The sequence below is a fragment of the Agelaius tricolor genome, unplaced genomic scaffold, assembly GCF_023055355.1.
Source record: "Agelaius tricolor isolate 1412-34295 unplaced genomic scaffold, bAgeTri1.0.p SCAF_1, whole genome shotgun sequence".
In the NCBI taxonomy this organism is placed as follows: domain Eukaryota; kingdom Metazoa; phylum Chordata; class Aves; order Passeriformes; family Icteridae; genus Agelaius; species Agelaius tricolor.
Genome location: NW_027269261.1, coordinates 8165925 through 8181068, shown reverse-complemented (window position 1 = coordinate 8181068; position 15144 = coordinate 8165925). Strand labels below are relative to the sequence as shown.

Below are 15144 nucleotides of genomic sequence, written 5' to 3'. Positions count from 1 at the left end.
GCAGCCTTTCAGGTCTTAGAAGACTTTTAAACACTTTAGTCCTGCCTTCTCTGCATATCCAGGTCTGAATTCCCTTCTCTGCATATCCAGGTCTGATATTTTATAGATCTCTGCTCAACATTCTAACTGGCCCACATATTTCTTGAAATGATTGCTGTGCACAGAATTGCAGAAGAAGCCTTCCAGAGCCAAGAACAGCAAATACTGAAAACAAAATGAGAACAGAACCCAGGCTTTTAAAATTGAAGTAGGGAAGAAAGAATACTTATTTCCAATTCAAGTTTTCTTATAGCACTGTAGTCTCTCTGACAGGGCCATCAATTTTGAAGCATTTAACTTGCCAGCTGAGTATACTTTAAATGCACTCTATACAAAGCCAGATTAAAGTATTTATGTATCATGCCAAGAAGATTAGACCTTTATTGCTGAATAGTGTCAAACAAACTCCAGCATCTATTCATTTGCAAACTGTTTTGATAATTACAGTCATTATATATAGTGAGGCAGTCTCATAAAAATGTCACTTTTATAAATTTCTCAAATAGAAATCCACACCTAGGTTGTGAAATCTTTTCTGACTACAAAAGTCAATTCTGCTTCTGATACTGAGGTAAATACAAAGCTACTTATTTTGTGACAACTGAAAGAAAAAGATTTACAGCTAATTTACTCTCCTAAGCTAGAGGAGGTGCAAAGACCCCAATCTTACTACATTTCAGAAGTGATCTATCCAAAGAAGGGTAAGTGTTAATATTCTCCTTTTCATGTCTACTGGCAGAAGACACAATACATTTCTTTTCCCAAGGATTAAAGAATGAAACCTGCAGAGGCTGCCTGGCTTCATCAGTCAGTCTTTCTAAACTGCTCCATCCCCAAAAGTTTAGTGGGTCCTGTCTGTCCTTAGACAGTCACAGAGGCAACTGTGAGAAACCAAATCCACAAAGTGCCAAATACCTCCTATCACACTTTCCTCTTCCTACAGTGCTCAATAGGACATAATCCTTAAAATTTCATTTCCTGTATCATCTCATAAGGGTTTGATGAACTACCATCATGCCCAATTTCTGCTTCTTGCCTGACAGCCTTCTCTAAGGACCTATTTTAGTCTTCTCAGTCTCCAAAAGAGGTTTAAATAGCACATACCTTCAGAAAAAGCTGATCATTAATTTTCTCCAAATCAGTACCTTTTTTTTGTCTCAAGTTGGGCATAAAAAATCAGCAGTAACATTAGAAATTTTTGATTTTGTTACTGAACAAAAATTACTGGTTAGAAGGGTGTGATACATGGAAGGGTTAACAGCATCCAGACAGAAGCAATATTAAAAATCCCATAAAAAAGATGCTCCTGCCACAGTGTAATTTTAATCCATTCCAACAAAAATATACACCTGCTCATTCAATGTGGCACAAGAAGTGGACATTGTCTGCCTGGAATTCTCCAAGGCTTTCAACATGGTTTCCCACAGCCTGCTGCTAAAGAAACTAACAACTTATGAAGGCTGCACTCAGAGGGTGGTGGCAAACAGCTCCTTGTAAAACTGGAAACTTGTCACAAGTGGGGTCTCCAGGAATCAATACTGGGCCCAAAGCTGTTTAACTCTTCATAAGTGACCTGAACAATGGCACCAAGAGTAGCACAGCCAAGTCTGATGAAGACACCAAAGCAAGTGGGGAAGTCAAAGCTTCAGAAGGGACAGCCACCCTGAAGTAACACCTGGATAAACTGGAATAGTGGGCTAACAAGAACCTCATGAAGTTCAACAAATATAAGGTCTTGCACATGAAAGAACATAATCCAGGAGAGCAGCAAAGGCTGGGATCTATCTGGCTGGAGAGCAGCTCTGTGGAAAGGGACTTGGAGTCCTGTGGACAGCAAGCACAACATGAGCAAACAGTGTGGCAAAGAAAGCCAACAGGATGCTGGACTGCATCACAACAACCAGGGCACAGATGAAAAAGTCATTATCCCACTCTCCTCAGCACTTGACAGGTCACACCTAGAATACTGCACTCAGTTTTGGTCTCTGTCATAAAAAAAGATGTAGACAGGTTGGAAAGGGCCACAAAGATGACCAAAGGACTGGGAAGCTGCCACGTGAAGAAAGGCAGAGAGTTGGATTTGTTCAGCCTTGACAATAAAGGAGAAGAGACCTTATAACCATGTTACAGTATTTAACAAGTGCCTACAGAGAAGATGGAGACTCCTATTTACAAGGAGTAACACGTAAAAGACACTGGTAATAGACAAAAATTACTCCTGCAGAGAATAGGACTGCATACAAGAGGACCATATGCCATGAGAACAACCAGCAACTGGAACTATGTGCCATGGGGACTGGTGGATTCCCAACAACCAATACTTTTAAGATTCATCTGAACAGAATGCTGGGCCTTGTCTTGACCATGCTTTATGCCAGGAAAAGTTGGACCAAAGGATCCTGGAGGGCCCCTCCAAGGTGGTATTTTAGGGTTCAGTGACAACACAACGTACCGCGTTTCCCATCATGGTGTAGGACTTCCCCGAGCCCGTCTGTCCATATGCAAACACAGAGGCATTGTAACCTTCAAAAGCAGATTTAAGCACCTCTGTACCAAGATTTTTGAAAACCTAAAAATAAAATTAAAAAAAACGTTTAAGCCAACAGAAGCTTGGGGAAGAAGATTGCCATCAGCCCAGTATGGCCAATATTGAACAATACCACAACACAATGACAAAACACATATTTACTATAGGAGAGGAAATTAATATTTCAAATAAAATACTAAGTGTTTCATATTCATTCACCATCTTTCATTTACAGCACTGCAGTGGTTTGGTTTTTATTTGTTTCTCTGTCACGGAACACTTGACATGTCAAATTGCTGCCTTCCTTTCTAAAGCCCCAATGTCTTTCAGCAATCTCAGCAACTCCATTCACTTTTCATTATTGTTATTATCTTTTTGTATCTGATTTATTATGTAGATTATTTGCATCTTATATTATTTGTATTTTATGTTATTATCTTTTGTATTTTCACCCACTCTCCACATTCTGCAAATATCCAGTCCTCGCTCAAAAGGAAACATTTCCATGATTCCGTCAGTTTCTTTGTTTGTGTTTTTAGAGGGTTTTGTTGGTTGGTTTTGGTTTTTTTGCTTTAATCAAGTGTAAGAACATGACCCATAACCTTCTCTGTATTTTCCCCATAAGTGGCTTTCACATAGCAATGCTTTCTAGGCTGGCAAACATGGAAACTTGTTTTTAATGCAGTTAGTGGCCCTTTTTCATCATTTAACCCCTTCTCTTTTACCCTCACCATGTAATAACTAGCAATGATCCTTCCTCCACATCACATAATATGGGACTCTATTCTCACCTAATAAATTCAGCTCTCACCAGATGCCTTCACCACCTTCCTCTATAATACTGGCTCCCTCCAACATACCTCATAGATTTGCCTGACCTTTCATCATCATCCCCTCATTTCAATCCACACCCTTTATTGTATTTGGGTTGCCCCCAGACATAGGAAGGAAGGAATTAATCCGACTCCATGTTCTCAGAAGGCTAATTTATTATTTTATGATACTATATTATATTAAAGAATACTATACTAAACTATACAGAAAGGATACTTACAGAATGCTAAAAAGATAATAATGAAAACTCGTGACTCTCTCCAGAGTCTGACACAGCTTGGCTCCAATTGGCCAATGATTGAAAACAACCCACAGCAAAAACCAATGAAATAATCACCTGTTGGATAAACAATCTCCAGACCACATTCCAAAGCAGCAAAACACAGGAGAAGCAAATGAGATAAGAATTTGTTTTCCTTTTTCTCTGAGGCTTCTCAGCTTCCCAGGAGAAAAATCCTGGGCAAAGGGATTTTTCAGAAAATGTGAATGTGACAACCCCTCACTGGGCAAGGAGTAATACTTGGTGCAGCATTTCTCCCAATTAAAATATTAATCTGTGTCTCACCATCTAGACATGATTTTCAAAAATCTCATTGATGCTTCACATAGTTTAGCTACTTGTCTGCACTGCATGTGGTTTATATTCTCCAAGGCATAGAAGCCATTTTTAATAGTGAATGGCACAAGCACACTCTCACAGCTTCTCCCTAGAAGAAGTGCTGGGTAATTTCTTTAATCACTAATCTTCAAATGTGCCTTTGGAATACTTCACTTGACCTTCCCTCCAGCAAAGGAGTTACAGTGCTGTAACCACTTATATCTCTCAAAGAACATAAAGATCAGCCTAAGCTACTTTATTCTTTCCCCTATTTTTCTCAGTGTCCAAGTCTTTATGCATTACTCTTTTGATGGAATTTTCCTTCTTAAAAATGTGTGTATGTCTTGCATGTGATTTGAGGTAGTGCACAGGACAGGTACAGTCAGCCTTGTCTGAACACAAAGGCTTCACACACAGGTTAGAAGCAAAGACTGCTTGGATGGGACACTGGTTTGTCACAAAAGGGCAGTAAATATCAAAACTCTATTTTTTTCTCAGTCAGGAATGCAAACTAAGAAGCTTGATGGCAAATTGCCATCCCCACTCTAACTTTGGAAATACTTAAGTGTATTTTGCATCTACAAGGTATATTAATAAGATATGCAGTATTAGACAGATTTCCACTTCTTATTTTTCTGCCTTTCAAATGGAAAAATGTAACAATCACGAACAAAGGGCACTAGGCAACCACATCAACAACACTCAAGATCAATTTTATTCCCTGGCAAGATGAGTGCAAAAAAAGAGACCCTTCTATGCCATTGGTGCAGCAAATTGTAATTTCTGCAGGAACTTGATAAGAGCTTAACTACAAAGCCTTCCAATTAAATATGAAATCATTAAGAAAAGCAAACCAGTACATTGTGCAGTGCATGTTTAGGATTTGCACTCCTAGAGTTTAAAAACTCCTTTTGTTTTCAAAGCATTGCACACAGTGTAATTAAAACAACACCAGAGGAACAATATTTTTGTATCTGAGCAAGAGAAGTCCACACTCCTGCCAGCCCAGATACAGGAGGTGTCCAAGGCTGTGGAACACACTTTAACAGCACAACACTGAATACACACATTGAAGCCAAATTTATGATTTATCATATCATTACCAACTGTAAAGCTCTCAGCTTTAAAAATTATTGCTCAAGGCTGCTGCTGCCATCAGTATATGGGCATTTTAATTTATTTTTGTTTCTACAGACTCCTGACATGGGCAAGTTATCGTAATCTTGCCTCTACCTGACCCACTCTGAAACAGGCAAATGGCACCAGAAGGAAAAACTTGGAAAAGGAGAACTTATCACTTATATGTGGAAACTGGACATCAATATAGACTACAACTTGGATATCTATTTGTATGCATTCAAATTTACTTTGCAAATGGTTGTTTTGACAAGAATTAACCTAATTTTTTCACAGCAGATTTGGATTCTGGAAATAACCTGCACTGTAACAGCAAGAGCCTACAAACACCATGAATCTCTTCCTGGGGTTCCTCTAATGTGATCTTGTCTAACACAGCTTTCCAGAAGTATCTAAAGGCAGGTATCTAGAAGATCCAAGAATTAAATATCCATAAATTTAAGTCACAACTGATGCATGACAAGAAGCTTCATTTAGAATCAGAGCAGAAAAATACATTATCAAAGCTGCTTTAGTTAAAATAAATAATTAACTGACTCTGTGTGCTCAATTTAAAGCATTTGCTAAAATTCCAGCAAAGCCATATGGCCTGAAACACCTGCCTAAAACCATTCACTAGACTCTCAGGTTCAAATCATTGCTCTCAAATACATTACTACTTCAATTTGCCACAGTAATTAGGGTATTTCTACATTGATGGCCAGATAAAATGTATGTTTCCTGGTATTTCAAAAAACAGCAAAAAAATGTGTTACTTAAAAGAACATCATCAAGAAACAACAGTCTAAAAAGTTTAAGAATATACATTATCAAACCCTAATATATCATTGAAATAAAAGAAGTATTCAGAAAATAAGAGGATTTATCACTTACCCTGATGGTTAAATGAAAAATTCCAAGTCTAAATTCCCCATCAATTATAGTCATTTTAGATATATATATATAGGCAAAACCAGTCATTCTCATAAATATTTAAAATGGTTTCAAGTTACTGTTTCTTCTGACTAGTTTTAATTGTGAGGCTTTTTAGGATTAGCCATTACAGCATCCCTGATTTCAAGGGCTCCTGAGCAGATAGGATATATACCAAGAAGGTATGGATCCAGCTGGCTTACAAGATGGATATTCAGTAAACTGTTGCATTATTTTAAGGGAAAGAACTACTCTCAGTTGAAGCTTACAGCATCAAAAGAGAAGTCAGCAAGCACAACTTACTTGAGATTCACTTAAAAAATTTATTAGGGAATGGGAAAGAAGCAAAAAGTTCAACATTCACATGAAATGCAAGGTCATAAAGGGTCTGTTTATCTGAATAATGCCTATAGCTCCAAGTTTAATCTGTTTTGACTATACAGAAAGAAAAACTGTTTTGTCCTTTCCTAAGGTGAATACTCAAGGGAGGAGGAAAAAAAGAATCTTCTTCAATGTTTGCCAAGGCTTTTGGACCAAGGAAAAAAAAAATTCACACCACACTTCAACCAGGTAAGATTGTTTCTAAGTGAATTAAAGCTTGTTTCTCAAAAGTGACTTTTTTCTAAAAAGCTTTTCAAAACCAATTTCAGCGCTTAGAGAGGTTTTCTAACTTGACCTTATACAACACCAATCAGAAAAAAGAACTTGAAAGAAGGCATTCAGCCTGCTGTTTTAGAAAGCATACCACTTCCATTGTTAGATAAGTTAAAAAAAAAAAGAACAAAGCAAAATTCAAACTCTCAGGTATCTAGAAAATTTCTAAATTACAGAAGAAGCACTTTCAATGGAAAGAAGTTTCATGGAATGCTTCCAAGACAAAAAAAAGGGGAAAGGAAAAAGATCAATTATTAACATCAGAAATCCTACCATTTCTTGACAAACAAAGTTGGGACTTTTACTGTCTGCTGAGAAATAGGAAAAATCATAGGTAAATGTTTTTGTTCTTTCTCGTCCTGTGTCTCCAGTAGCACCCTCTGGTATCTATTAAAAAAAAAAAGAAAACGGAGCTGGTACAACACATCCTGATGAAGTAATTAAAAACATTAGACAATAAATAATCAGAATGCAAATCTAACATAATGCTACACACATTTAGAAATGTATGACAGGTGAGATGATGATTCCAACAGCACTGACAAAATTAGGAAGGGGCATGCCCTTCAGTAAGAAAGGCAGCCACCTCATAAAGCAGCACAGCAGGAATTATTTGAGTTTTAGTTTACTGCTTCTAACCCCACAGCACATTTTTGTCACAATACTTAGGCTCAGTTAAATGGGTCCATATATGCTGTTATTATAATCAGGGATTATCCTCCACATATAATTTACAGGAGCCAGAGAGGTGTTTGCACCACGAACAGCACTTCACCATAGTGTCATAATTAAAAAGGTGTGACATACCTGCTGTTTAAGGCAATCATCATGCTCAAGACATGACAGCTGACACTTCAGCAATACTCACCATGCTCCAAATCATTCTGAAGAAACTAGACTCTGAAACTCCTTTTCATATATTAGTCATGAGAAACTATCTTGCAAAAACCAATTTGCTGCACATGGCTTCTCTTGCTGAGAGAAATGTTAAAATCTACCATCAAAAGCTTACAGCAAGGGATGGGTACTTTGGGTTTGGTTCATTTTCATGGGAATTTCAGAAGACTTTTACAGATGAAACAGAGATTTAATAGCTATCAGAAACACACCTCTATTCTATTGCTGGCTTTCATCTCCCACCTAAGTAATGACTTGAGTGATAAACTTTTGAAGAAATGATGAGCTAGAGCCTACAGAGTGATCTTCAGAAAACCACAGTATAGCAAGTTAACAGTGTAACCTGGTTTCCCCAAAACATTACTTTAACACTGAATTTTAACAACTAGGGGCCATTGACCACAGTGCAGCAAGCATCACTGTTTTGTCCAGTCATATTTTGGCAGCTATTGAGTTACAACTTCCTTTTATAAATTGTGTTTACTCACCTTTAAGTTTGTGATTGTTGTTTTATTTTTTTCCATTGAAATAATAAACTTTGCATTAAGATCTTTCTCCCTGAAAAAAAAAAAAAACAGAACCAAAAATCAACAGATTTTAGTAGGTTAAATAAAACATACCACAGTTATCCAGAGTCATATTTCCACCCATCAGCCTGCCACAGTCAATCCTCAGATTAATTAACTTTTATTTTATTTTTTAATTCTTGTGCCCAATGTTTATTTACTTCCATGGCATATATTTGGAGCACTTGGGCTTGCCTCCAAATTCCTTCATCTAGAAACAGAGCAGGAGTGTGAGGAAACCCATTTCAGAAATTTAACTCTGTAAGTCAATTAAGTGGTTTGTTCTTAATTGGAAGTACTCTGATCCAAAACCCAGTTCAGTCAAATACATGGCTCTAAGGAAGAGCAAACCAGAACACAACAATACAAGCCCCAGCTTCTCACCAACATTCCAGTAGCAGCAGTTCCCACTTATCCATACAGTCTAGCTAACAGGGATGGAATGTTTAAACTTAGTATTTTAAAACTCTTTTAGAAATAAGGTACCAAACCTGTGTTTTGAGTTCTGATGCATCATAGGAGCAAAGGAGAGAGGCTGTACTACCAACAAAGAATTACACAGGTTTGTGGCTTCCCAAAGCACAAGGATGCCAGGAAGGAAAAATTCCAGTTCCAAAAAAGTGTTTTCATGCACTTGCATTTATTCCACAATGGTTTCTGACTGTTTTCAAAAACACCATAAAAAACTGTGAGCTTGGTGTCTAAACCCAGCATGTACCAATGTGCTTGCCAGGGGTGCAATTTCACTATTGTTAGTCATGAGAGCAATACAGGCTGCTCCTGAATGACAACCTGGAGCACAGCACCTCCTGTGCTAATGAAAACATGCACAGGGAAAACAGAGCCACAAGGGAAACACGCACAGCACACAACAGCTCCCTCTTCAAATGCTGACACACCTGTCCCACAATCGACTGCAAAGTCACCTGGTGTGCCTGACCAGTGCAGAGCAAAGCAGAGGGGCTTTAAAGCAATAAAGTGCTACTTCACACTACTGGATATTCACTTGCACCAGCACAAAATGCAAAAGAGAAACTTCTTTCCAAAACCAGGACAATCAAGCTCAGGATTTTGGTGTTTTTTCTTCTTTGTGGTGCACTAGATGACCCAAGTCTCTGTCATCCAGCTACTCTGTTCACATTCAGTTTTCCAGCAGAAATAGTAGAGAAAAGCAAAACCCATTTTAAAATCTACATTAATGAATAAAGATTAGGTAAACAAAAATGCTTAAGTAAATATCAACACATTAGATTATTTTCTAGAGCTAATGAAAGAGAAAATTGTAATAATTACAACATTAATTATACAACTGAATTTAGATCTAAACATGGAAAACTTTGAGGCATGTCTTATGATTGCTAGATCTAGACTTAAGATACTGAAACACCAAAACACAGCTATAGATAATGAACAGGGAAATGGAGAAAAGTGTCCAATGGTATTACTTTGCAGGAAATAGACCTTGGCATTGCAGTAATGCAGCCTGTGGATGGCTCCCAGTCATCCTGTTTCTTCCACCCTCCACCTGTCTCTAGCTATTTGTTCAGCAAAGATGTAACAAGTAATTTGGCCCAATTAAATGGTCAATCCTACTATAAAAGTCTGTTTCAAATCCAAACTGTAATTGCTTCCTCTATGAAGTCTGTGAGGACTCCAGGCAGGAAAAACCTTGGTCCAGAATTATTGCTTTTTCTATTTTTATGTCTTCATGTTTAAGGCATTCAAGGGGAAATAATCAAGTATGTCAGTGTTTTCTTTCCCAGACCTAGCCAGCTCTCCATATTACTCTGCTAAAGCTACTCAATAATGGAATAATGGTACAAAACATTTAAAGTCCAACACCCATATATGAACTACACAAAATTCTGAGAAGCCTAAAGTAATTAATTTTTGTGATAATATTATTAAACATTATTAAAGAATGAGGATTTCAAAGTTTTAAAAAAGGACCTTGGAAAGCACTAGCCAATAATACAATTCAAATATAGAATTTTGCATTTTTGAAGGAGTAGTGAGAGGACAACCTAAAACAGGAATAATAGGATCAGAATAAATAAACCAACCTAAATGAAGTGGAAGAAAAAATTAACAGGAATCAAACACCCAAGCTTCATTTTAATATGAGACAGCTGCATATAATTTATTGTACACATACAGAGTTTAAGAGCATCTCATAAAAAACAATTTCTTGCTTGATGACAGTTCTTTCCAGGCACTCATTTAATGCAGTTCATCAGGGCCAAGTCACTTCCAAAAAGCTTTGATTGCAAGTTCCACCTTAGTTAAAGGTTTGGGACAGATTTGTTTCCTCTAAAGGGCAGGATTCAGCTACTGCTCCCCAACAGGTTTGGGAGTTAATCTGCTTAGAGAAATGTGGAAAAAACTGTTTATTTAACAAGCAAAGTATTCACAATAAGAATTTTTCACAGTTCCATAAAAAACAATTCTGGAAAAACCTTTATTGCCATAGCTAACAAGGAAAACCAGCAAAAAAGCAAGAAAACTCCTGTTTCTCTCTCTGTAGCAGAGAACTCAGAGAGCACTGCCACAAGCTCAGAGAAAGCTGAACTCTTATCTCTATGTTTTGAATGCAGCATAAAAAAAATCCACTCCTTCTCTCTCTGAGCATAGCTTCAAGCTGTAGAACCCATTTCTGAGCAAAAGGACAGATGATGGAGACACCAGCATCATGTGTCACCCCAGGATGAGGTTCAGGCTGCCAACAGCTGTGCTGCAGTGCTGGGTAACCTTCAGGGCTAGGAGAATCTCCAGCAGCCAGCAGCTCTCCCAGCATCCACAGGAACCACTTGCCCTACCTCATCCAGAGAAGAGCTTCAGCCACTAACCAAAGATCCTGCCCCTGCAAATTCCAGCCTCCATCACAGAATAATACAAAGAGACCAGCTGCCAAAACTGGTTCACAATTAAGGCTTTGATGGTTTAAGCAATCGTGCTTCCCTCCTGAGCCAAATCTGCTCACACAGCAGCACTCAGGGACAGCCTCCAGGATGTTCTCACTGCTCTTTCATGCACCACGTGGAGCTCCAGGATCACAAGGGACAGAAATTTACAACCCGTGATCCCCTGGCCCCTAACCAAATGACAAAGTGATCATGCAGCAGGCGAGTTTCTTGGCACAGACACCAGGAAACACACCAGCCCAGTGCTGTAATTACCCCTCTAGTATTGCTCAATTCAGCTTGCCATCCAGCAATTCACTGCAAGGAGCAAAGAGGAATGGGGAGGGGGGGGAAATCACAGCAGGGCAATAGCACAGCATTTCCTAAACTCCCTGAGACCAACACAGGACAAAGCTGAATGAATCTCTCCAAATCCTAATCTCCAAGTCATGCCATGGTGTTGATAATATGGCTCCAAGGCTGTAATTAAATGGCTGAGGCCATGTTACATGAACATGTTAAAGTTAACACCTGCACACTGTACACCAAGCAGCACAACTACAGTCAGAACTCCTTGAGGCTCAGTTTGAAAGGAGTCCTCAGGGTATCAGTGACAGCTGATAAGGGTGGCAGCCTCCCCCTTGCTCAGGAGAGCTCTGGAGGCTCCTTGACAGCTGCCCATTTTCTCTGACAGCACATCTTCATTTTCTTCAAGACCTTTACTATGCTGTCAAACCCAGCTGACATCAGCCAACAGATTCCAAAGCCCTAAATGAGCCCGAGCTGGCTGACAGATGAGCCGTGCCAGCTCTTCAGATTCACCTCACTTCCAGCCAGACAAGAAAACAGAAGGAAAAACTCCTGGGAATTGAAATGAAAAGAAACAGCTTCCTTATGATCAGATTCCATTTGTCTCAGTAAGAAACAGAAACTCTGCACCTATCTGGTACTTTAAAAGAGAATTTTGTCATAAAGCACATTTTGTACGGGCATAGGGTTTTCTGTGATCAAGAGAATCTTCAACATTTGCTTATGCAGATTTATGATGATACTCCCATTCCCTTCTACTCGTTTTTTAAAAAATGGCAAATTTTGAAAATAATTAAAAGAGGGAGTTCTGCTAGTCCCAGGACTTTGTCCACTGTGCAGCTGAAACCAGAACAATAAATCCAGTGACAGAGAATGCAGACACAAGGGAAATCTTGTACATGACATGAAACAGAAATAATCTCTAAGTCTATACTAGTACACATATATTGATTCTTGTATGAAGGACAGCCTAGATTAAACACTTTCAGCCATAAGAATAAATTTTACCAGCAACACTGAAAACCAGCAGTTTAATATATTGCAGTAATTCCCCCAAAATATGAACATACAGGTGCCTTTGTGCTGTCTTCTGTCAAATGATAGCCAGTGTTCTTGGGAAAACTATGCACACTTGCAGTAACACATACAGATTGAGCACTATATTAAATCATGTACCTGACCTGCTTCTTAATTTTTTTTGTAATAATACTGTGATATTCACATTTTCTGGAAAAATCCCTTTGCCCAGGATTTTTCGCCTGGGAAGCTGAGAAGCCTCAGGGAAAAAAAAAGAAAACAATTATCTAATTTGCTTCTCTTGTGTTTTGCTCCTTTAGAATATCTTTGGAGATTGTTTCATTAGTTTCTGCTGTAAATTCTTTTGACTCAATGGCCAATCAAGGTAAAGCTGTGTTGGGACTCTGGAAAAGAGTCACAAGTTTTTACTATTATCTTTTTAGCCTTCTGTAAATATCTTTTCTGTATTCTTTAGTATAGTTTAGTATAGTATTCTTTAATATAATATGGTATCATAAAATAATAAAAGAGCCTTCTGAGAACATGGAGTCAGATTCATCATTCCTTCCTGCCACAGAACACCCCACAAATACAATATAATACTTTAGGTAGCTCCACCTTCCAAGAACTCCAATTGCAACTGGTGAGTGGCCACATATGCAATTTTTTTAATCATAAGCAGCAGCAAACTTAAAGTTATTGTATCTACATGTGCCATGATCTCCCAATAATCTGGAAAAAGTTGAATATTCAAGTAGAAGACTACCTCAACAGCAGCTTTCCTGCTCTGCCTGCATACTGACCAGGTTCAGTAATGGTCTCACCAGTGGGAACTAGTGCTGCACAGCTAAAGTTAAAATAGCCACATGTGAATCCTCTTCTTACACATTTCTGATAGCAGCCTTTAAGGAAATGTAGCAAAAGCCCATCTTTGGCAGAAGCAATATAAAATATAACCTCAAACACAACCGTTGATATGAATGACATTCTGGAATTCTCTTGTAACTATTATACCACTATGAAGGTTATGGGACTCCTGGATTTCAGCCTATGTGATATTTTATGTACTTGTTTTTAATGTCTTGTTTCCTCCAATTGGTTCTTTTAGCTCTGCAATCCCAAGTCAAAGATAGTGTTATCTTAACCTCTTGTGTACAGCAAAACATGATTCAGAAATTCACAGCTGCCCTGCAGTGCCCTTGTCTTCTGGGGTAGGATGTCTGCAAATTAGAAATTCAGGGGGGAAAAAACTGTGCCTGACTTCATGGCTCTTTTAGCTTCTCAAGTAATCCATAAGGCTTTTCTACTGCCATTTTTTTCCTTTACTGACACACACAGAAACAATCTGAACTGAACAATAAATGAGTTCAGTTATCTGAGTACAAATATCTTTCCAATGTATAAGCATACAGAAAAATGATGAGTGTACTCCAAGTTTCTGTATCTCACTGTTGCTTTGTATTTCCAGTATAAACTCTTCTCCCAGAGTCTTCATGAAGCTAATATTTGAAGTATCTGACTCATCAACAATAAGAACTTCAACCCATCAGCAATTAAGATGCTGAGTGCCATCTATGCCCTCCTTTTGTTAAATAACTCTGAAAAACCCTCTCTCAGTAAATAACCCTGGCTTTGTACTCATAGCCTCTGCAAAACAGAGTACTTGGCTCTTCAATCAGCTGTTCTCACCAATAATACCTGCCTTTCAGACACTCAGACTTCTAAGAGTCTTTCAAGTCCAAGGGCTCAGTAGGTTAGAAGAGCTGAGTGCTAATCCCATTTATTTCATAACTACTCTTAATTTCAAATAAACAAAGCCTGAAAAACAAACAGATTTACTTTTCTCTTACTTCAATTCCTCAGGAAAGCTACAATTCAGAGAGACTTTTCACCTATTTTTCTTCTGGTCTCAGGGAATTCTCAATAAGAAGCAGGAGTTAAAAGTATTTTCTTGTTCATCATTTCAGTGATATAACATGCATATGTAACCTGGCAATGTGTTTGGTAATACTAAAATAAATGACTTGGAAAACACTATTCTAAAACCAGGCTTTTAAGTTCAAAATGCTTAAGACCAGAAAGTTTTGGGGATTGCAAACTACAAGAGGCCACTCTAAATACACTGCCCCACACGTGTCCTTGCTACCACTGTGCTCCAACCCCACTGGCATTGGAAAGGCTTTGTTCTTCAGCACTATGGAGGGAGAAGGACCAAACAAGGTAATGATTGTGACAAATCCACAGGCTTGAAAAACTTCTGAAGTATTTGCATTAAAGAGGACAGAAGAATGAGCACATGTAAGCAGAGGCTCTAACCTGACCTCTGATGGTTTATGGAAGATTAACTGTCACTCCCAGCTATTCACTCTTCAGTTACTGGGAGTCCAGTGCTTGGCTGAAACCCATTGGAGCTTCTTCTGCAGGACAAATCTATCAGAGATATTTTTGCCTGATGTCCGGGAGAAGCAATGAGGAGGACTCCATCTTATCAGAAGGCTAATTAATTACTTTAATATACTATATTATTCTATATTATATTACATCTAAACTAAATTTGCCAAGCACTCAACTGCACTTCCCTGCACAACCTCTTGTCACTGTCAGTGACAGTCCCAACACACACACCTGGACTCCACTGATCAGTGAATCAAAACATTCACACCAGAATCCATTCACCAATTCCCTCCAGGTAAATAATCTTCCACAATGCATTCCACTTGTGAACAACGTGGGAGCAGTAAATGAGATAAGAAT

The 15144-nt window shown here is 38.4% G+C and overlaps 1 protein-coding gene across 3 annotated transcripts in view; it reads right to left on the bottom strand.

Annotated features, from left to right (window-relative positions):
* KIF16B (kinesin family member 16B) overlaps positions 1 to 15144 on the bottom strand; it is a 140677-nt gene that overhangs the window by 116285 nt on the left and 9248 nt on the right. For all 3 annotated transcript variants that reach the window (XM_071422186.1, XM_071422205.1, XM_071422195.1), the window contains exons 2-4: positions 8087 to 8156; positions 6975 to 7088; positions 2492 to 2608 (exon numbers count right to left, since the gene is read on the bottom strand). In XM_071422186.1, the coding sequence (XP_071278287.1) occupies positions 2492 to 2608; positions 6975 to 7088; positions 8087 to 8156 (301 nt within the window). The remainder of the gene's footprint in view (positions 1 to 2491; positions 2609 to 6974; positions 7089 to 8086; positions 8157 to 15144) is intronic.